A 22,866-nucleotide genomic window follows, 5' to 3' on the forward strand; every position below is an offset into this window, starting at 1 on the left:
GAGATCCAGAATGTCATGAGCTTCAAAGAGGCTGGTGCCCACACACACACACACACACACACACACACACACATAAACACACACACACGTGCGCCCAAACCATGAAGGATGCTGTCGCCGCCGGTAATTGCTACCTGTCAGTCACACTGACTCTCTAATGGCCACCGCGGTGACGTGAGCGCCAACGCGCTAGCGCCTCGGCCCTGTCCGTCAAACGAGACGGCGGCCACAGATCATGACGAGGGATTATCCCTTTGTGACAATAATCCCCATTTTTTGAAGCCCCCCCCCCCACACCGCCCTCCTGCAGGGGCTGTAGTGAGCTGTGGACTGTTGAAGTCAGAATGCGACGCTCTCAGCCTTGGCGTTTTTGTGTCCATGTTAGCATAATCATACCATAAGGGGGGGGTTCCTGTACCAGTTTACAGTACGCTGCCCCCTTACAGGTTGAATGTGTAAGAAGTGGCTTGTTTTGTCGTGTGGTGGACCCTCGGCAAATTAGCAAATTAGCTAATTAGGAAGTTAGCAAATTTGTAGCAACCTCTACATGCGCTTTAAAATGCTGACTAAGCAGTTTCCTCCTTATTACGTATTACAACATTGGTTCTCTTTCTGTTTTGTTGACGGTGTGAGAATCAGGTTTTCCTTTCCACTTTTTCAAGCACTCCAGATCATTATTAAATTGGTATATGAGTTTCCACATTTTAGGTAAATGAACCCCCACCCCCGCCAAATATAGAGGGTTCAAATATAGAAGCCTCCCTTTAATGGACTTTGTTGGCCGCAGTTCGTCTAAAGCGCCGCGGTGCGTTCAGGGTCAGCGCTGACGTCACCGCAGGCCGTCTGGAGGCCCTGCTTGCTTCGGCCGGCATCGAGTCACGGCGTGTGAGTCAGCGCTTTCGTCTCACGTTGCGCACGCAGCAAAGCCGCTGAGTCAGCCGAGCTTTGCTGCCACCGCAAAGTGAAAAGGCCGAAGGAGAAAGAAACGTTAAACGGCGTGAAAAGTGAAAGAAGACACCGTCCCCCCCACCCCACCCCACCCACCACGAAGAGGGCGGAGGCGGTCGCCTTGACCTTCCTGACAAATAACCAAAGGTAGAGCAGTGTGGCGTGACGCTCCTGGAGGAGGATGTGAAGGAAGGAGCGCGAGTCCACCTTCCAGGCACGGCTGTGTTTTCAAGGCTAGTCGTCGCGTTTGAGTTTAAGGGCAAAAAAAACGTAAAGCTCGCATTCAAAGTGTTGGCAGTTAGTAAGAAATGGTGGAATATTCCCTAAGATGCACTTGGATCATCTACAGTTGGTTACTGGGGGGGGGGGGGGGGCGATAAGAGTCCAGGCACATGGTTCTAGAGACTCTGCATGCAGGGATGAAGAGTCGGGGCGGGTCCAAAGGAGGTCCGGCTACTGGAAGTCTTTGGGACAATTCAGAAGTCTATGTGCCCCCCCCCCCCCTCCCCCTCCCGTCGAGAACCACCATTTTAGATCCCCGCTCTCCTCTCCGCCGTCTTCCTCGTCTTCTTCATCAGACTTCGGGGGGAGGCGTGACGGGCTGGGGGCCGCCGTCCACCCTCACCACTGCAATGAAAATATCAAAAAATGTTATATTATGGGAATAATTTTTTTTTAAATAATAATATTTTTAATAATATAATATATTTTTTAATAATATTTTTTAATAATATAAAAATAATTTTTACCAATTCTGACGAATATTCAGGAATTCACTTTTCCTCATATTTGTGTAATATGACTTTTTCCACAATATTATTATCTATATGCATTTTATTCATCAATCATGCGTCACTGTCACACCCAGTCACCCTCCAAAGTGCCTTCACTGACCTCGGGAATTTAGAAATACCGACCTAAATAACATTAATGACCCACAACCTGTTATTTAAAAAGAAAACTAGCATTGCCTGTCAAATAGCAAAATTGACCAGGGGAGGAGGGGGGGGGGTTTAGTTGAGCATTCTCATGGCTTTCAGGGACACTTTGATTCCTGAAGGGGGCGTTGTGCCATGTTGCAAGGCTGTTTTCAGACTGTCAAGGGGGGGGTAGGGGGCAGGAAGCTGTTTTTCCCACAAACCTCTTAACCTGCTGGCAACTGAGCCAACGCCATGGAAACATCTCAGGAATGAAGCGTCGACCCCCCCCCCCCTTCTCAAAAAAAAAAAAAAAACAGCCTGGTGGGTGTTTATCAATGCATGCTTGTGCCAAAGAAGACTTGCAAAGACCTTTATTTTGAAGGCAGCTTTTGTCCACTTTCATTCGTCCTCTTTATCACACCTGCCCCCCCCCCCCCCCCCCACACACATCCCCCTCCTCCAAGCCATCCCATTAAAGCCGACTCCCTGCAGTCTGTCCAATGAGGTCATAAAGCCAGAGTGGCAATCATGGCTGTGATGTCGCCACCATGACAATCGCCGTGGTCATAACAACAACATAGCGCCACGTTCAGGATCTCAGGACCAATAGACGCCGGGTGCCCTTAAATGCAACACTCCATCAAAGAAAAGCTTTGTAACGCACCGTTTCTTTCCCTCGTCTTTAAAATGGGAACATTCGGGAATCTCCAATTGGGCCGTGGAGACACAACAGAGCTTCCAATTGGGCTCGGGGAGAATAAAACAAACAATGCAGTACAGTAATGTTAAATTAAAGTACTACATCATGACCCCCCCACCCCCACCCCCACCCCCACCCCATCCCCGCAACGTGGTTCCGCTTTTAGACCTTTTCATTACAGCACTATCCCTTTTAACATCAGCATTTAGTCTGCGGCCCCTGCATGCTTTCATACTAATGGGATGGACGTTTCATCAAACGGCGGCCATGTTTGTTGTCGTGCGGCATCACACTCGGTCGTGACTCATCCTCGTAACGGCGACGACGCACTTTGTTACGTGACTCAGCGACACTCAAAGGCCACGGCGCAACTCGCTGATGAGATCCACTGCATAAACAACAGTTTGCTTTTACAAAGATAATAATTTTGATGGACGATGGGGGGGCCCGTCAGGAAGGGATTCATGTTCGAGCCCCAACTGACAGCCCATTAAATTAGCGGATTTTTACCCCAAAAATGATGCTTTTCTCTGATGGGATGGACATATATGTAGGTGGGAATACTTTAGGCGTGCCTAATGTTATGACCACTCTCGCCTGAGGTCAAATGTAGGACAAAGATGAGTGTTGGTGAAATTTTAAAGGCACTGAATGAATATTGTATGCGGCAGGGAGAGAGAGAGGGTTGCTTCTGTTTAATGGAGACGAGGCGAGCTGCACCCCCCCCCTCAACCCCCCAGTGATGACTCATGTGGGGGAATACCTTCTATGCACACATAAAGGTGTTTGCTCGATTCCCTCCTTTTCCACTGCAGCCTCTAACTATTATTTTTATGAGGAGTTAAGTCCGGCACACACCGACACGGCGACCCTGCAAGACTTCCACAACCGCAGCAGCGTGGGAGTTTTTTTTTTTAATGGCTTCCACTCACGCTAACGCCAATTAGCATGTGCTAAACACCACGGCCTGCGTCCCGTCGCCTGACACCCGCTAATGAGGCGCTCGGCTCAGGAGGATTAGGACGACGCGCATTATCGTAAACGAAGCGAGGCCGGCTGAGCTGCTTGGGATGAAAAGATCATATTCATGAGGCTCACAAAGCTTTGGCCAGAAATGATCTTTGGTGGCTGATCTTTTATCAGCTATTGTGGGACAAAGCATGGGAGCTGCGCTGATGAATGGGCTGACAGGTACCTGTAAAGAGATACCCGAGTGCTGCCAGCACAGGGGAGTTGTGGTGCATAGAGAAATAATTATAAAGCTAGACGAGTGGTGCAGATTGTGGCGGAGGGGAACGTGAATGCCAAGATGTACTGTGATATTTTGTGCATGAGCATGAGTGCATGCATCACTGTGCATGAGTGCTGGTTGCAGAGTTGCGGTTCATAGAGAAATAATTATAAACCTAGACGAGTGGTGCAGATTGTGGCGGAGGGGAACGTGAATGCCAAGATGTATTGTGATATTTTGTGCATGAGTGCATGCATCACTGTGCATGAGTGCTGGTTGCGGAGTTGCGGTTCATAGAGAAATAATTATAAAGCTAGACGAGTGGTGCAGATTGTCGCGGAGGGGAACATGAATGCCAAGATGTACTGTGATATTTTGTGCATGAGTGCATGCATCACTGTGCATGAGTGCTGGTTGCGGAGTTGCGGTTCATAGTGAAATAATTATAAAGCTAGACGAGGGGTGCAGATTGTGGCAGAGGGGAACGTGAATGCCAAGATGTACTGTGACATTATGTGACATGAGCATGAGTGCATGCATCACTGTGCATGAGTGCTGGTTGCGGAGTTGCGGTTCATAGAGAAATAATTATAAAGCTAGACGAGTGGTGCAGATTGTGGCGGAGGGGAACGTGAATGCCAAGATGTACTGTGATATTTTGTGCATGAGTGCATGCATCACTGTGCATGAGTGCTGGTTGCGGAGTTGCGGTTCATTGAAAACCTGAATTCCGACATTCAAACTGAGTAGTGAGTATAATTGTCTTGCCTACAGTCAAACACGGTGGCAGTGGTGGTGTCACATCTGGGGGCTGCACGAGTGCACTGTGGATAGCTTGATTAGCAGTACAAATGTACTACCTCTGAATATTAGTCACCATACAGCTGTTATTGCCTGAACAGCTGGCAACTCTACCAAGTGCGAATCTTACTCTCAATGAACCGCAGCTCTACCTGTGCTGGCGGCACTCGTGTAGCCCCAGACCACGGCAACTGTAGGCACACTGTACCGAGGCGTCCGTATTTGTATCTCACCTATCTGTTCCTGTGTGCGCGAGCGTGGGGGCGCGGCCTGGATGTCGGCCTGAGCCTGTTGTTGTTCCTGAAGACTCTGACTGTCCACCGAGATGCCGCTGTCGCTGTGCAGCTTCTCGCCCTCGGGCGTCACCGTCTGGTTGTTTGTCGCCTCCGCCGCCGCCGCTGCTGCTGCCGCCGCCGCACGATTGTTAGCCGCCTGTTTGTTCTGCTTGCAGCTGTTCCACCTGTGTAGAAATAAGAATGCTTTTCTATTGTCATATCTTATCAGGTTTGCTATGGTGGACTGTCAGGGAGCCATATTGTGACGAGGAGCCATATTTTGGGTCTGGTAGGGGTCCAAAACAGGCAAATAATACAGTGAGTCAAACGTAGTATAATAAGATTCTTTCACATCGAAGAGCTGTTTATTTGCGCTGTGTGTGGTGTTGTTGCAGCCATGGCAACCGTTCTCCTCACATTGCGGGTCATTTTTGTAACAAAATGAATAAATTGGGGCGCGCCTTGTATATAGGAAGCGTGTGACGTGTTGTTTTAGGGATCTAATCATGTTCATGTGAGGCTTGTTTGCCTGCGGCCATTTGCTTTTCCTTGTGCTTGTAATGTGTTTATGATGAAAAACATACAATTTGTGTGAATGGGTTCAATGTGGGAAGTGTGTGTGTGTGTGTGTGTGTGTGTGTGTGTATACATCTGCTTGTCTTCACAAGGACTCCAGTAAAATTAACACAATCAAATGTTTGGGTTGACTGCTAATAAATGTGTTGGCTCTACATTAAATAGTCATCATACTTGAGGAATATTGCACTGCGTGTGCCCCGCCCCCACCTGGCTCATAAAAGGAGCACTCGAGTCCCCCCTACCCCCAGATTCCAATCAATGTCTCTAACGGCCCTTCAAATGTGTTTGCGATGCTCCTCGTGTGTGCGTGTGACCTCTCTAATGCGTTTAGTGTCGTGATGGGTTTTTGTGTTAAAACTGAAAGGCTGATTCTGGGTCAGATCCTGCAGCCTGAGGCTACATTAGTCACCCTCTGGTTGCCACTGACCTCTTCAGAACAAGGCACACCCCCAGGCCCACCAGCGCCACGGCCGCCAGGACGGAGCAGGAGATGGGGATGAGGTTCTCGTTGAGGCCACGGCCGAGAAAGCGCGGCGAGCCGGCGCTGGAAGTGGTGGTTTCGTCAAGCGGCGGCGGGTCGGAGCCGTCGGGGAGGAAGTAGTTGGTGTAGACGGGGGACATGGGCTCCGTTTCGGAGGAGGTGGATGGGAAGTAGGTGGGCAGCAGAGGGTCTGCAAGATGAGAAGGAGGCGTGAGGTTGAAAATCAAACTGATGCAACAAATTAAAATTAAAATTAAAATTAAAATTAAAATTAAAATTAAAATTAAAATTAAAATTAAAATTAAATAATTAAAATTAAATAATTAAAATTAAATAATTAAAATTAAAATTAAATAATTAAAATTAGAATTAAATAATTAAAATTAGAATTAAATAATTAGAATTAATTAATTAAAATTAATTAATTCAAATTAATTAATTAAATTTAATTAATTAAAATTAATTAATTAAAATTAATTAATTAAATTTAATTTAAATTTAAAAAAAACATTTTTTTTAGGCAGGAAGTGAACAAATGTAACAGTTACTGATTGTAACAGTACCAGGTGGAGGGGTATGATTTAATAAACTTTGCTTCTTCCTACTCCTTTTGGACATGTGGAACTGTGAACTGATTATGGGATGCATTCAATTGTAATCTGATGCATGTTCAAATGAAATTAAACCATTACCAAAACTCATTTATGACCTTCTAAATATGTTTTTCTCCATTAGAGCCCCGTAGACATGAAATAGCACCCCTACAGTCACTTTTACACTTGTATTACCCAATATAGTACAGTATAGAACTCTTCCCTGGGGAGAAATCCTCTCAATGCGGAGGAGAATCGAGTCTACTCAGTTTTTCCCGGATGACGGTGCTTCTCACCGCTTCATAACGTTACGTTGCTCCTCCTCCTGCGCCTGCTAGCTCAACAACTTGAGGTTATTATGAATCACGCTATGTGACGTTCCTGGAATGTAATGCATGTCTTTTCAAGCAGCCCATAGAAGGGAATGCTGGAGTATTCCTGGTATTCCCAAAACCACAAGAAGATGTGACTTTTCTTGAGATGAAACATTGTAGTATCTTCAATGAGGGACTTTTTGGCAGCACATTAATGCCAGCTGTTTTGGAGTTCTGGTTCTGATGTTGGACAAAGGAAGTGTTTCTCAACATGCCCCCCCCACCACCACCACACACACACACACACACACACACACACACTGGTGTGTGATTGCAGCATGACATTAAGGGCCTATGGATCCATAGATGGTCCAAATGGAGTGGGGTGGGGGGGGGGGGGGGGGGGTCATCATTTGAGCTACTGGATGAGTCTGGTTCCTGTCATCTCAGCGTCGGGAGAGAAGAGTCATTTCATAAATTGTTCCGCTTTTTTTTTTTTCAGCCACTCAATTAATGACCGCAGTTTCCACAGTCCCGCAGCTCATCCAGTGTTCAAGTCCACTGCAGCAGAGCTGTCAGCTTGCTGGTGATTCCTTCCCCTTTAGGGCTCCGTCCTGCCAGAACCCTCCAGAACACGGAGGGGAGAATATGCAGCGGCGTGTCATTCCCAGCAGAGCGTCAGAGCTGCTCCTCATTAGCTCTGAGCCGGAGTGAGCGCGATTAACCCCGTGGAAACCCCCCCCCCCCCCCCCCCCCCTCAGAGGCTTCCTTCAAAGCCAACGAGTGTGACGTTCCGACCCCAACTCCTGACAGGTCGTTCCGCTTCACCGCTGTTTGGATCGATAGCGCAAGGCCCATTTAAATGAAATAAAGTTGAGTTTTATTCTGAAAATACAAACTCTGTTTCATCCATTAAGGAGGTGTGGCTTTCTCCAAACTAGCGTCCATTAGAGACGTTCATGTCAAACCAAATTAGGCAACATTCCCAGCTGTCTTGGGGCGAGAGGCGGGGCACACCCTGGACTGGTGGCCAGCCAATCACAGGGCACATATAGACAAACAACCATTCACACTCACATTCATACGTATGGACAATTTGGAGTCGGGTGGAATTGAACCCTGGTCTCCTAGCTGTGAGGTCTGCGCGCTAACCACTCTTTGGAATACATGCTAGCATGCGCTTTGACGAAGATAACCTCAACATGTTATGATCATGAGACAAATGGTCAGTGATTTATGGACAATTTGTCGCTAAGTCCCGCCCCCGTGTCCCTGCAAAGATGTTTTGGTTGGTGGCGGCCATGTTTTTCAACCATTCATTCATTCATTCATTTTCTACCGCTTTTCCTAACGAGGGTTGCAGGGGTGCTGGAGCCTATCCCAGCTGTCTTCGGGCGAGAGGCGGGGTACACCCTGGACTGGTGGCCAGCCAATCACAGGGCACATATAGACAAACAACCATTCACACTCACATTCATACGTATGGACAATTTGGAGTCGCTAATTAACCTAGCATGTTTTTGGAATGTGGGAGGAAACCGGAGTACCCGGAGAAAACCCACACATACACGGGGAGAACATGCAAACTCCACACGGAGATGGTCCGAGGGTGGAATTGAACCCTGGTTTCCTAGCTGTGAGGTCTGCGCCGGTTAACGGGTTGTACTAAACTTTGGAATACATGCTAGCATACGCTTTGACGCAGATACCCTCAACATGTTATGATCATGAGACAAATGGTCAGTGATTTATGGACAATTTGTCGCTAAGTCCCGCCCCCGTGCACCTGCAAAGATGTTTTGGTTGGTGGCGGCCATGTTTTTCAACCAATCTTTCCACATTTGGTGGTGATTGGACTAACCCCTTAAGTTACAGTGGGCATTTTTTTTAATAACAGCGCCACCATGTGGTTTATTTGTCTGAAAAATAACCGAGTTTCACCCTGTTGTGTACAGCGGTTCCGGGTTGGAGTTACATCGTAGGGGTGTCGTCATGTTTTCACATGACTCCAGCCTTGGTGGAGGTCTTGAGTGTATTTTTAGTCCTGGTGGTGTCCCATGAAGCACCAATGGGCTGATTCTCCATTGGATCCTGATGTTTGCTGGCCTCGCTAACAAACAATGGATGCTAAAATGTGCACTTGGTTAAGTGTCCTGTGATGTGGTCACCAGTGTCATCTGTCTTCGCTTGTGTTTTGTTCTCACGCTGCGATATTTACACACGGAAATACATACACCCTTGAGCAGACCGTGGGGGGGCACCAATGGACAGTTGCCCATGTGGACGTGGAGTACTTACAAAAACAGAAAGTGTTTGCTGGCGGTGATGGGGCATTCCTTCTTCCTCCGGCGGAGAGGATCGCTTTACCGAAACTGTTGGAGAATATCTTTCACAGACAGAACGGCACTGCTCAGGAATCATGCGCGCTTTCTATTTAAAGCCGCGCTATTGATCGGGAGCCGCCGAAAAGGAACACGCTGCGTGCACTTGGTGACCTTTTCCTGCGGCGTGTAGTCGGGTTTCCTCCGCTCCGCCGTACATCATCCCGCTAATGCACGGGCTATTAGCCAAAGCTAGCCTCGCAAATGGAATAAAGTGGAACTTGGACTTGTGTTAAATGTGTTTAGCCTTTTCTACTCGGTGCTTCCATGCACCTTCGACGTACGATAAAAGGCTCTTCCGGGATGTTGGCGTTTATTTCATTGGGAGAGGAATAACAGGCAATGTTTCAAATAGGGATGTCAAATTAAAGCATTAATTGCAATTAATTAATTTTTAATTAATTCCCACCCTCGGCCGTCTCTGTGTGGAGTTTGCATGTTTGCATGTTCTCCCCCCCTCCGGTTTCCTCCCACATTCCAAAAACATGCTAGGTTAATTAGCCACTCCAAATTGTCCAAATTGTGGTATGAATGTGAGTGTGAATGGTTGTTTGTCTAAATGTGCCCTGTGATTGGCTGACCACCAGTCCAGGGTGGACCCCGCCTCTTGCCCGAAGACAGCTGGGATAGCCTCCAGTACCCCCCTGCGACCCTTGTGAGTATAAGCAGTAGAAAATGAATGAATGAATTAATAGTAGTAATAATAGTTTTTTAATCATGTTTACAAAATTTTTTTATCCATTGGTGAGGGCAAGGTGAGGAGCGGAGAGTCATTTTTGTTATATATCTTCCATAATAGTATTATCAATTTAACTGAAAATGCCTCAAAGTGAGGTTGATGAGAGGTGATCAATCAAGATTAGATCAATTAATCATCAATGATTAATTAGTGATGAATTAGTAAATAGCATTAGTGAAGATTTTTACACCTTTTTAACTGCATTACAAAGTGTAAAAATAAGTTAACCACTGCTAATAGGAAAGCATGAATATAATAAGAGTTATGATGACTGCTAAATGTGATAAATATATAATAATATAATATATAATATATCTTCTTACGTATAGAAGTGTCAAATGACGTACGGTGACGCTGCCGTTGTACTGCTTTCAATAAGTGCGTTTTCTTCATGTAACTTCCTGTCTACAGCAAAAAACAACCTTAAAGGCGCGTTTTTGTCCCCAACAGGGAATTGTACAACCTTGGAGGTTCTGGACCTCAGAGATGTCCAGCTGACGTGCATAAGACGTCTTAATAGCGGCTTTCCAATGCGATGATGACCGAAATAGCCGCGTTCCTCCACGGCCTCGCTGGCGCTGCTTTTCCAAATTCACTGGTCTTTGGTGGCTTTGAAACAAAACCCAGCTTAGCCCAGCGAGGGAGCGGCGCGTTTATAAGCGGCGCGTTTATAAGCGGGGTGTGGACGGGAGGTCTTTTGTGGCGGCGGTCCACGTCTCCTCGCCCGCTTCGCCGATGAGACCGGCAACAATGACGTCTTTATCAGCGGCGAGAACACTCTCCCCTCTGTGGCTCATCAGGAGCATCCTACCAGGGAGTCGGGGAGGCGCTCTTTCTTTCCGGTGGGGTGTCGGGGGACTGGGTGGGGGGGGTTTCTGGGGGTGCTGATGAACAGAGAAGCTGCTGTCAAGTTTTCTAATTAGCTGTGGTCATTGAATGGATGCCCGCCAACGGGAGGAGGGGAGAGAGAGTCCTGGCAAGAAAAGAACACCTGCTGGCGGTGAGAGCGTGGACAAAAGTATTGAGACACGCCTCCGTCTCCATCGCTTCATCTGTCCATCACATGATTACGGCGCCAACGTTATGGCAGCACTTCAGGGAAGACAACGCAAAGTTGGTAAAGAGTTTGGTGCGGAAGAATGAGGGCAGGCCCAACATTAGTGACCTCTGAAGCCCCCACAGACACACCCCAACGGTGTGTCCAAAGTGTGGCCCCTGGGCCATTTGGAGCCTGTGACTTGGAATTGGCTCTAAAAATATAACAAAACTCAAATAAAAAAAATGCAAAAATGGGGAAAAAAACAGTAATTTTCCAAGAATTAAGTCAAAATATTAAGAGAAAAATTTTGTTAAATGTCCTAATTAAAAAAAACTTAAATATAAATATAAAATATTTTTATATATTTTATAATATATAATATAATATTTTTATATATTTTTTATTATATGTTTTTATGTATTTTTATATTATATATTTATATATATTTTTTATATATAAAATATAAAAAAGTATTTTTCATCTATATCCCAAAGCTGAGATGTAAAAGTATCAAAGCGGCCAAGTGGCGTCCTTCACTGTGCGGCCCGCCAAGGATGAAACATTCCCCTAATTGTCCACTTCCTGTTGCCGTCCCGATACTTGAGCCTCCACCATAGATCGTCGGTCCTCACAACGTGTTTGTGTGGCGGAAGTAGCCGTGTTGAGTGTGTTGCTAGAGGTCACTCAGCGAAACGCGAGCCCCGGTCCCAGGGCTCCCATGACGGCAATCGATCCATCATCGTCACGGAATTGCTTCAGAGCGCCATCCTCCTCGCCTTCATCCTTGGCTATGCTGTGATTGACAGCTGGAAGGATGCTTCGTCCGCCTTTTCGTCTGTCGTCCATTTTAAGGTGTGATAGTCTTTTTAACCAATTTGAAACGTGTCTCCATCTTGTATTGGAAGCACGTTAGCCTCCATTCTGTAGCGTGTTTTTAGCAGGGTACAAACGCTTGAATTCCATCCCACAGTAGAACTCCATGGCGTCCACTTTGAAGATGATTGGATGCCCCGTGGGCCTGATTTCATTTACGACTTGCACTGTGGTCCTTCTCCTCTTCGTCTTGGTGGGAGAGCAGCGCAGTCATTCTCCGGTCGTCTTTGACCCCTTTTTCACGCTAAAAGCCAGCCACTTCCTGCCATCTGAAGAGCCGACCTCTGACCTCAGTGCTTTCCGTCTGACACAGATATCTTATTCAGATGTGAGGACACGAGTAAACGTCGTATACGATGTTTGCTCATCCTCGGCTCAGCAGTCTGAGGGACGTTTGCTCCTTGTTTGGATCATATTATTTTTCATATTTATTCAATTGTACATGTTATTACTACATAGAATCATCATCTAATCTTACACTTCTAGTGTAAAAGTAATAGGGGGTACTTACTGTGGCAGACAGAGTCGCTGGTGGGGGTGCAGTGAGCCAGCTGGATCTCGGTCTCGTCGTCGCAGATGGTGCAAGGCAGGCAGGGGTCCAGGGAGCTCTCGCGGTCCGAGAAGGTGTAGTCCACGCACTCCTCGCACACGGTGTCGTGGTCGTGCTCGCAGTGCGCAAACACGCCCTGGCCGGCGGGGCACACGGTGCACGGCTCGCAGCGGCCCGACACGCCGTTGAAGTAGAAGTTGTAGCGGCACACGCAGATGGCGTCGTTGGAGTCCGTGCAGGGCGTCTCCATGCGCATGAGGCCCGTGCACTCCGTGCAGGGTTGGCACTCCTCCGTGTGGCTGTAGTTCTCGGAGAAGGTCTCGCCTGGAGAACAAGGATGCAGGGAAACCGTTTTTGGGTTTTTCTTTTTCAAAATATTTCTCCGTAATATTTTGACTTTATGCTGGTAACGTGACTTTTTCCGCAACCTAACTTTCCAAAAATTGTAACTTTATTCATGGTTTTGTTTGTTTTTCCAAATATTATGAGTTATGCTACTAAAATGATATTTTTGTCATATTATGACACTATTATCGTTAATTACAACATTTTTCAATATTTTATTTATTTCTTCACTCATCTATTTCTATAATATTTTGACTTTATGCTTGTAACATAACTTTTTCCGCAACCTAACATTCCAAAAAATGTAACTTTATTCATGGTTTTGTTTGTTTTTCCCAAATATTAGGACTTATGCTATTAAAATGATATTTTTATCATATTATGACACTATTATTGTTAATTCCAACATTTTTCCTCAATATGTTATTTATTTCTTTGGTAATCCATTTCCATAATATTTTGACTTTATGCTCATAACATAACTTTTTCCACATCCGAACTTTCCAAAAATGTTTACTTTATTCATGGTTTTGTTTGTTTCTTACAGTATTATGACATATGCTACTAAAATGATATTTTTGTCATATTATGACACCATTGTCGTTAATTACGAAATTTTTCCTCAATATTTTATTTATGTTATGTTTTTGAAAAAAAATGCATATTTCCTTTGATTTGGGGACTTCATTGAGTGCACACCATAAAACGGAAGGACTGATCCACCATTTCGAACGTCTGTGATGATATGAGTGAGTAGAGTCGTTTCCCTGCTACGTTGGCGGGTTTGTTTGAGGTAGCGGATGGCGGATGGCGGCTTTTGGCGGAGGAGATAAACATCAACTCTAATGGTATTAAGAGTGTTTATCGCGCTTTCATTAGAGCAGGAGGACGCATTGATCCACTCACCCCGACATCACGCAGCTCTTGTTTGACGAGCGAGTCAAAGGCTAGGCGATTATATCGATCCGCCATGTGTTTGCAAAGCCTTAAATACCAGGCGGCCGCTCGGTCGGGCGCTGGTGTTGTCGTCGTCGTGTAAGAATTGGCTTTTATTGTTGCGTACATAAGCTGACTCCGCTGGGAGTCATTGAATGCCCCAGAAGTCCAGCTTCGGAGAGTTGATGTTTGCTGGATTCTTCCTAATCCTCCAAATCAAGGAATCAGTCAATGAGCGTGTGGACCCCCCCCCTGCTTTTGAAAGGCCCTCGCTGTGTTCCCGGTGCACAAAGCGAGCTCCATAAAGGCATTCTTGCAGTCCACTGACAACTAAAACCTCTTCCACTCGGCCTGGAGTTCTAAAATGACAATCATTCGTCACCTCAAACGGTTGAGGGAGGCCCGTTTTAGAAGCGCTATTGATTTTTTTTTTGTCTTTGAAGGAGAATGAAAAGCTTATACGTGGCAACATAAAGAGACTAATTATCGCCTGCTGCTTTTCATCGGCTCGCCCGACTGAGAGGTTCACGCCTGCAAGAAATAACCTCCCTTGATTGTCGCACACGGGCTCCAGCGTACCCCCATGACCCCTACGACCCTGTCGGGATAAGCAGCCATCGAGGACGGATGCTGGTTTACTCTAATGGTGGACCTTATTTGTAACATGCTTAACTGTGGGACCAGTGAAGAACATCACGTTTACTTATACACAATACAGCATGTCCGAAAAGGAGTAGGAAGAACCCGAGTTTATTTAATCCTATAATAGAATTATGATGAGTGTATTTAGGATTCCTTATTTATGAAGGCAATATTTTAAATAGTCTTTTTAACATTAGAGACCTCAATACATTAAATAGCACCCCTATAGTCACCTTTCTCACTCATTAGTACGGGTATCTTGAGAAATTAAAATGTGAAAAAATTTCTTATTCAGAAAAAACTGTCTCGTGGGCACAAGGTCTGGGAGTATTTATTTTTTTAATGTGTAAAATATATCCAGAGAGGTCACAGTAAAAATATATTAGTTTGCTATTATAATATCTGCTGGTTATATTTATATTGGTATCAGTTATTCAATGGGATCAGATGACAAGAAAGCCAATATCTAATAAAACTTAAAACCGCTAGCCAAACTTGTGCCGCATGTTGGACACCCTTGGTCATAACGCCGTCTGAAGTGTTTGAATTTGCGCTTCCAGGCTGCAGCAGTGCAGTAAATCAGCGGCCGGTGTGTGTAACAGTACTAATAACGTGACAGCCTGCACATGCGCCTGTCAAGTTGATTAACAGCATTTAGGGGGTGTAGCGCCCCCCCCCCCCCGCCCCCGGTTCACCTACCACCCGCTCCCGCAGCTATGTTGTAGCACATGTTGGCACCCAGCGAGGCCGCTAACACCTTGTGAACAGCGCCGATGTTTCCAAGTCTGGGATCGTTTTACATGCTCAGGTAGGAAACAAGGAAAGGGAAAGAAACCGGAATAATCAGGAGCAGGGTGGTCCGGAAAGGTGTTACGGAAGTGTTGTTTACAGTGTGGAGCGGACCACACACCTTATGTTGATAAGTGACACCAATCCAAGGAACAAGTGATGGAATTCCTGAAAAAAAAAGCGCTAAGGAGGGAAGACCCTTTCACCCGTTAGCGCCATCAATAATGCAGCCTTGAGGATTCTCACAATTTCCTCTTTATGTTTGAAGCTTTTAGTTTGCGTTTGGACATTCCAACCTTTGTGCTGAGCGTGCAAAAATGCCCTTTTAAGCATAACGCTGTAACACTCCTATCAGCTATGCATTATGGTCATTTAACCCTTAGATGCACGAGTGACTGGACCCTAAACTCTTCCATAAGTGGGTCAAAAATGACCCATATTAGAATCAATGCTTTTTTATGCCAATTTTGCCATTTTGGTTAGGAATAATCATTTTTATGATATTTAGTATTATATTTAGGACCACACAAGAATGATTTCATGTTAGAAACGTCTTCATTTTTTACTTTTTTCCATCTTTGAAAAAGAAAATGACCCCTACAACAATAGAAAATGTGAGGATACATTGTGTGTTGCATAAAGTTAAAAATGTGAATGGCATGATATCAAAAATATGTTTTTTGAGGAATACCTGGAATATGAAATGATAACAATTTTTCATTATGAAGATATTTCAAGAAAACAACCTGACGGGTCATTTTTGACCCACTTATGGAAGGTTGGGGTAGTAACACAAAAACAAAAATTTCTTAAAATGTATAAAAGATAAGTTAAAAATGTGAACGGCATGATATCAAAAATATGTTTTTTGAGGAATACCTAGAATATGAAATGATAAAAAAAAATTAATTATGAAGATATTTCAAGAAAACAACCTGACCGAGTCATTTTTGACCCACTTATGCATCTAAGGGTTAAGAAAGTTTTCATGGTCTTAAAATTGTTGAAATCTGCAGACCCTCTTTCAAGCACGTTGTGCCTCACGCTACTGAGGTGTTCAAGTGCACTGCGTATTTGTAGTTGTAATGTCTGAGATAAATCTGTGCTTTTTCTCCTTTTGTTTTTTTTGTCCGGCCTTTTGGAACGGATCAAGGATGAAAACAGAGGTTCCACTCTAATTGCTGTCTCTCTCTTTTACTGCCCTGGTGGTGTTCGCTCATCCGTGAGGACCAGACTTGGAGGTTCAAGACCAGCCCTCATACTTGGACACTCCTGACCCCCGGTTTAAGTGTGGTCCATTTTCCTGGATGCAATCGCTCCTCCCATCAGTTGAACTGGTTGCATACGGGGCAGTGTGAACGCCAACCACTAGGGGCACTGCAGAAGCAGGTGGATCTTACCAGAGCCCCCAAGAAGTACTGTACGGGTATAAAGGGTGTTCTTCTATTTCGTCTTCTTGACCCCCCCTCCCACTCCACCCTTGAAGCTCTTAATCGCCACACTGACATGTCAGCTTTTTTCCAGAACGGCTAACACAGCCTAGCATGGTGGGGGTTGGCGGGGGGGATCCGACGAGGAGACGAGGCTGATGAATATTTCAACAGCGCTGACGCTGCCGCTTGATGAGCAGTAGGGGCGGTGTGATTGGGGGGGGGGGGGGTCTAGTGGGTTTCACCGACAGGAAGTGGGAATGATGTGCGGTAAGCAAAGATTCACCCGTGAAACAGGAAATGGATGTTCGCCACTTTGCAGGTCATCAATGATTTAGCCGTGCACTTCAACGACACGCTCAGGTGAGGTCGGCGGGACGGGGGGGGGGGGGGGGGTCATCTCGGCGTGCAAACCGGAAATTGGATGTAACCTCCCGGGGGGTGCGAGCAGCTTAATTGCTGCGGTAAGTAGTGTTCGTGCACGGCGCCGATACCGTAATTGTTGGCTGCGCGGTTTAATTAGCGGCAGCAGATTGAGCTGCGTTCATGTTCCACTATGCATGATGGATGACGAGCAGGCCCTGCCCTCAGGTGCCAGGCTCTCTCATAGCTTTTTCTCTGCTAACACAGCCGGTGAGTCATCACAGCAGGGAAGAGGAGGAGGAGGAGGAGGATGAAGAAGAGGAGGAAGAAGAGGGATCCGGAGAGAGAAATAAGAGCGTTCTGCCCGAAAGGGGATTTCAAAAGAAAGCAGGAGAACAAACAAAACATCATCGACTACGATTTACAGCCCCCAACAAAGCCAAACGATGCACGAGTGGTTTTAGAATAAAGACCAGACTGTTCAAGTTGATTCACAATGTGGACAGCCAGGTGGATGTCTTTCATTTTACCCAGGAGGGAAATTCAAAAGAATTTACTGCCTAGGTCAAAAGTGTTTGCATGGCTACTGACCAGCAGCAAAGAAAAAAAAAAACACATTACTGTTATATAAATGTTAGAATTACCGTACATCATTCGTAAGTCTTGTTAGATGGAATGTGCAGTGACATATTTTTAATTTTTAATTGCATTATAACAATCTTAATTCCAATCTTTTTTTTTTTTTTTTACATTTCCTGACGTCAGTAATTTAGTCAGGCACCTTGAAGGACAGCCGTGGGTCCTTTGACCAGGAAGTTGGTTCGGTGCTTGGACTACTGATGTCTTGATGACAATGTAAGTGGAAAAAAAAGCCGTTATATTATATATTTTTTACTCTTTTGTTTAGCTTTTTGTTATTTGTATCGTAACTTTATCAATGACAGTGTTTTATTAAAGCGGCAGCAGCGGCTAGGCTGCTAGCCAAGCTAATGCTAACCTAGCTTGTACACTGTACACACCCACCTTGGCCCAAACGTATTTGGCCATTTTTGTCTGTGTACATCACTACAATAGGTATGGAATCAAAATACTTTACATTTCATTGAAGTGTAACTTCCATTTAAGTGTTTTTTTGTGTAGGATATATCCATACCAAAATTCGTACAAAATGGTGTATAAAAGCACAGTACATTTTGTCCCAATACTTTTGGGTACACGTTTGTGTCGCTTCACTTCTGTGTATTAAGACATTATTATTATTATTCATTTCAAGTACTGTTTTTATTGAAATTAATCATATGTTTATACATTGTATTAAAATGTCATAGAATCTTTTTCGTGAATTTAATTTATTACCCAAATTATGACCCTGTGCTTCTGTAGAAATTGAATTTGTATTCTTTCCTGGCTTGCAGTAGTTTGACAAACCTTTTCATAAGAAGTCAGCCAAAGGAAGAAAAACATGCCAGAGTTTAAAGTCTGTTGTGGAAAAAGTTTTCAAGAATCTCTCATTCCTTTCAATTTAATAACATCCCTTGTGGTGAAATAAGAAACATCCAGCATTTTTGTTGTGTGTGTGTCAGAACACACACATACACACACACACACACTGCCGCAACACTGCAGAGCATCCCACCACACAATTGGTCTTGTCATAATTGGACGAGCGGCGTATCGTTGACCTTTACTGGCCACTTAGCGCTGTGACAAAGAAGCCTTGCTCGCTTCTCTCTGTCACAGTGTTGGCACGCGGCCCGGCTCGGCCCGGCTGCCTGCTTGCAGCACACTGAGGCGTGTCATGCGGTGTCAACAAAATGGAACCTTGCCTTATTTCCTCACGATATGACTTGTTTCGGCCTTTGTGGGTTGAAACATTTAAATATATGCATGAAAAAAGTCAATAATATAAGGAGTTTTTCCCACTCGGGTACTGAAGGGGATTCATTTCTTCAGCGTGACATCAGAGCTGACGCGTGGCTGCGCTCGTTTGTTTGACTTTGAAAGTGTTTGCAACGGCAGTCACAAAGTCAGCGTGGTGACTGATGCAACAATGCGCTTTTCTCATCATGCTGATGTTCTCCAAATATTCCCAAAGCTCAAAGTTACTTTGCGTTGAAATAAACTTCTTTGACGCTCATTCATTGACTAAAATTTGTGTCTTTTCCTAGCAGGTGTTGGGAACCTGGAAACCCTGAAGTGACAATACAGCAGAGGTGTTGGAACTTGTTCCACGGATGGTTCCATACAGAGAAATCAGGAGGATGCGGTAGGCCATGTTGATATTTTTACAGTCATCTTGTTTATCTCGGTTAATTTGTTCCATATTCAAATTTCCATGAAGTAGCTTTTAGATTAGAGCCCTCAGGACATGAAACAACACCCCTATAGTCGCCTTTACATTTGTATTACCCAATATAGTAGATACTATATAATCAGTGGAAATATATACATATTCAACCGCCTTTAAATGACGATGCACTCGTGTTACCAAATATAGTAGACGGAATAAGAGTAAACAAGCCACGTAAGACATAAAAACTTGAGTAGTTTCACAGTAAATGTGTTCCCCAGGGGATCTTGGTGAGGAGTCAAGTGCCTGTTTCACCAAACACTGACACCTAGTGGCCAATGTGAAATACAGTACATTTCTAATGCTTCTTCTGCTTTGTTTGTACAGTGTTTTACCTCATTTAGTTAGATCAGTCATTGCTTAAATATTATTAAGCTATTGTGACATATTTTTTTAATTTTATTCAAAAAATATATATAAATTTGAGCTTTTTTCATATTGATCCTTACATGTTTGTATGTTGTATGTTTCCCATACGTTTTCCCCTACCTGCATTTATTTACTGCGTACAGTAGATGGTATTGAAACTCTGCTCCTTAACACACCTCCTATCTCAAACGTGCTCTGCCAGAGAAGAAGACGTAGCAGGAGGGCTCAGTCGTGCCAGTTGAGCGATCATCAGACTTCTGCAGATGGTCTTTTTTTTTTTTTTAAGCCACCAACAACAAATCTAGCAACTTTTCCTGGTGTCATTGGATGACGAGCAGAGGTTCCTGCTGCCCCCCCCACCCCACCATCAAAAAGCACTTCCAGGGAGCTCCGTCTTGCTTGTGACATTAAAAAAATCCCAAAAAGAAGCGACAGAAAGAAGTTCATTAGCATTTTTAAATGTCATGATTTTTCTACATGCGGCATGGCCAATTATGTAAATTAACTTGTCCTTAGTTACCAATTCATCATATTTTGGACAACTGTATGCGTCTAATTTAGTGGGAGAAAGGGCCTTTTCTGTTGCCAGTGCACAAAGCAGGCGCCATGAAGGCCTGCTTGGATGAGTGTGGTGCGGTAGAACTGGAAAACAGTCCCAGTAAGTCTTCCCAGAAGCTGCCGCTGCAGCACAACTCCACGTTTTTTTTTTCACTTTTCCCTTCCCGTAGCCGTCCCAATACTTTTGTCCCTATGGCATACCAGCGGCAGTAAAACCAGCGGAACATCTGGGAGCAAAGGTTAAAGGTGAGAGGAGCAACGACTCACTGTCGAGGCACTGCGAGCAGACGGTCTGGGTGGCGCCGCACGGCCGGACCACGCCCTCCCCGGGGGGGCACTCCTTGCAGCACTCGCCGTCCTTGGTGTACTGGGCCGAGTCGCACGGAAGCTGCACCGCCCGCTCGCTCTTGGACGCCGCCGTCGTTAGCGTCACCTGGCGGCACGAGGGGGACACGCCCATGTCAGCGAATAGAAGAAGCAAATATGAAGTACAGTGAAAAAAAGATGGCTGCTGGCCGTACGTCATCATCATCATCATCATCATCGGAAGTTGCCTGAGTGGTCAAAACGTGTTTTGACTTTTTCTTTAGCTTTTGTGTTAAGAGGAAATCTGGTTAGCCCTCACTCAATAAAGCCTCATGTGTGTGTCCGATGGGGTCAAAGGTCGAATCAGTACAAACATTTGAATGTTGCGTATGGATGTAAGAACTGTGTTGATTATTAATAGCAGCTGGTGCGAGATGGAAGGGGGCCACAGGTTAAGTCCACTTCAGTGTCCTCCTCGCTTCCTTTCCACATCGACAACAACCAAGTGGTCACATGATCTGGCTAAGTCGTCCTGCTTTTGTATCCTCCCCGATTTCATGCTCAATTTGGGCCGGGTTTATTCTTCCCTAAATTGAATTGATGCGGCGTCATGGCCGCCCTTTAGGCCAGCTGTCACAACACTGTGCTTGGCAGCGCCGCACGCTCCTCGGAAACAGCTGCCTCCGAGCTCCATCCCGCCCGTCGTTCACCTGCACTTATCCTTTCATGAATAATATCCCGCTCCAGAGGTTCTGATCCGGAAGGGCCTGTCAGTGAGGAAAGCGTCGACCAAAGAGGCGCATGTTGGAAGGAGAAACGCCCATTAAGCGCTGCACCCTGACTCCTCCCCTAATTGCTCCCTTGTTGCAAGACAGCTGCCCACTTGGTGGCGGAGGCTACACACATGCTGTCAAATACTGGAGCGTGATTATTGCATCATTATTGCTCTTCAACTTAATGCAGCATTGGTCCTACAGTATCCAATAGGTAGACACAATTCACGGCCCTCCAGTCTAACTTTGGATGTTTTTTATCATAACCTATAGAAAGTGGTTTGATGGCGCTATCTGCAGGGGGAAAGTGTGCTGCAGCTTTGGACCCAGCAGAGGGCGCTGTCTGTCAAGTCAAATCATTCAACATTTTCCAACAGGAAGACCTTCTGACAAAATGTAATGTACACATGTATAACTGAACGTACCTTACTGGATACTGTAGTAATCTACGTCAATACATGAAAATGCAAATACAAGGCAGAAGAAGCGTTGTAGATGTGAATGTAGTACTGTGTTGTACATTGGCCACTAGGTGTCACTCAAGAAGGTGTCTATCTTCTATGTTGCTTATTCTCACATGGACATGCTGGAGCCTATCCCAGCTGACTATGGGCGAGAGGCGGGGTAGACAACCAACTCTGAAAGTCTTCCATTTGTTAAGAGTGAATCCTACTCAATGGAAATGCACTTATTGGGATCTGGTCAGGATCCAAATAGCAGTGATAAGCCAGTGATTACTGTAATGTAAACTTTCTTTGGTTGCTTCATTATGTTGTTTTTTTAATGTTTATTGAAAGTATTTACAATTTTTATATGAAAAAATACTTGTTGATTACATTGATCATCTGTGAATGATCCATTCCAGCCCGGGTGTAATGCATGCTAAATATGTGCTTATGTTTATTCCAGATCATGTCAACTATGCTGAATGGCTCCTTTTTTAATGAAGACAAGTTGCAAGAAGACGAGTGAGTCATCATAACATCACGCTGTGTGTACGAATGCGCTTCATCATTCAAGAAAGTAGTGTTCATCTGAAATATTAATACAAGGCATGCATTGCAATATCGGTGCATCTCTTCTTCATGTATTATTACTGTGCATTATTATGCATTAGTCATGTCATGTAAGAAAGTACTTTGATGACTGGAGTTCAGTCCACAAGAAGTCATTCAAGCACCAAAAAAAAAGATGATGAATAAAGTGCATACTTACAAGAGTGTACACTATCACAAGTGCCGGAAAGGAAGTCATCCTGGTAGTGAGGCTGTTGCGGAGGAGGAGGAGGAGTAGGCACCCACCCCCCAAAAAAAAGAAATTCCAAGAAGTGATAACAGGGAAAAGAAACAGCTATGTGGAGGTTCTCATTTCCATTTCAAATGTTTGTTTTTCTTGTCTTAATCAGAGCAAGTCCACTGCAGCATCACGCCACCCAGCCGGGACCTCCTGGACTGGACTCGACCATGAAGACACAAGAGGAGGAGAAGGAGGAGAGTGTCCTGTCCGATGTGAGGCTTGGAGGCAAGTGCAATGCAGAGGAGGAGGAGGAGGAGTGAGGGTCTGTCTTGCTCTCTCCCGCCC

General features: G+C 45.1%; 2 protein-coding genes across 5 annotated transcripts in view; one reads left to right on the forward strand and one right to left on the reverse strand.

The window, feature by feature from the left end:
* Positions 1-22,866, forward strand: part of LOC131103740 (uncharacterized) — a 130,826-nt gene that overhangs the window by 101,274 nt on the left and 6,686 nt on the right. For 2 of the 3 annotated variants that reach the window (XM_078797109.1, XM_078797110.1), the window contains 3 exons: positions 19,098-19,195; positions 22,195-22,253; positions 22,693-22,806. In XM_078797109.1, coding sequence (XP_078653235.1) covers positions 22,214-22,253; positions 22,693-22,806 — 154 coding nt within the window. In that variant the 5' untranslated portion in view covers positions 19,098-19,195; positions 22,195-22,213. Of the gene's footprint in view, positions 1-19,097; positions 19,196-20,011; positions 20,086-22,194; positions 22,254-22,692; positions 22,807-22,866 lie in introns of those variants that run through there. The other variant, XM_078797111.1, reaches the window with a different exon arrangement.
* Positions 1,067-22,799, reverse strand: ngfra (nerve growth factor receptor a (TNFR superfamily, member 16)). Of its 2 annotated transcripts, XM_058050234.2 has the most exons (6): positions 22,501-22,799; positions 20,474-20,639; positions 12,386-12,748; positions 5,882-6,125; positions 4,834-5,060; positions 1,067-1,575 (listed from the first exon to the last, which is right to left on the reverse strand). In XM_058050234.2, the coding sequence occupies exons 1-6, from the start codon at positions 22,537-22,539 to the stop codon at positions 1,523-1,525; spliced, it is 1,092 nt and encodes a 363-aa protein (XP_057906217.2). In that variant the 5' UTR covers positions 22,540-22,799; the 3' UTR covers positions 1,067-1,522. The 2 variants fall into 2 exon arrangements, with proteins under 2 accessions (XP_057906217.2, XP_078653233.1); XM_078797107.1 differs by lacking the exon at positions 22,501-22,799 and having other exon boundaries at positions 20,474-20,734.

The sequence above is a fragment of the Doryrhamphus excisus genome, linkage group LG16 (genome assembly GCF_037039965.1).
Source record: "Doryrhamphus excisus strain RoL-2023G ecotype Guam linkage group LG16, RoL_Dexc_Guam_v1.1, whole genome shotgun sequence".
NCBI lineage: Eukaryota > Metazoa > Chordata > Actinopteri > Syngnathiformes > Syngnathidae > Doryrhamphus > Doryrhamphus excisus.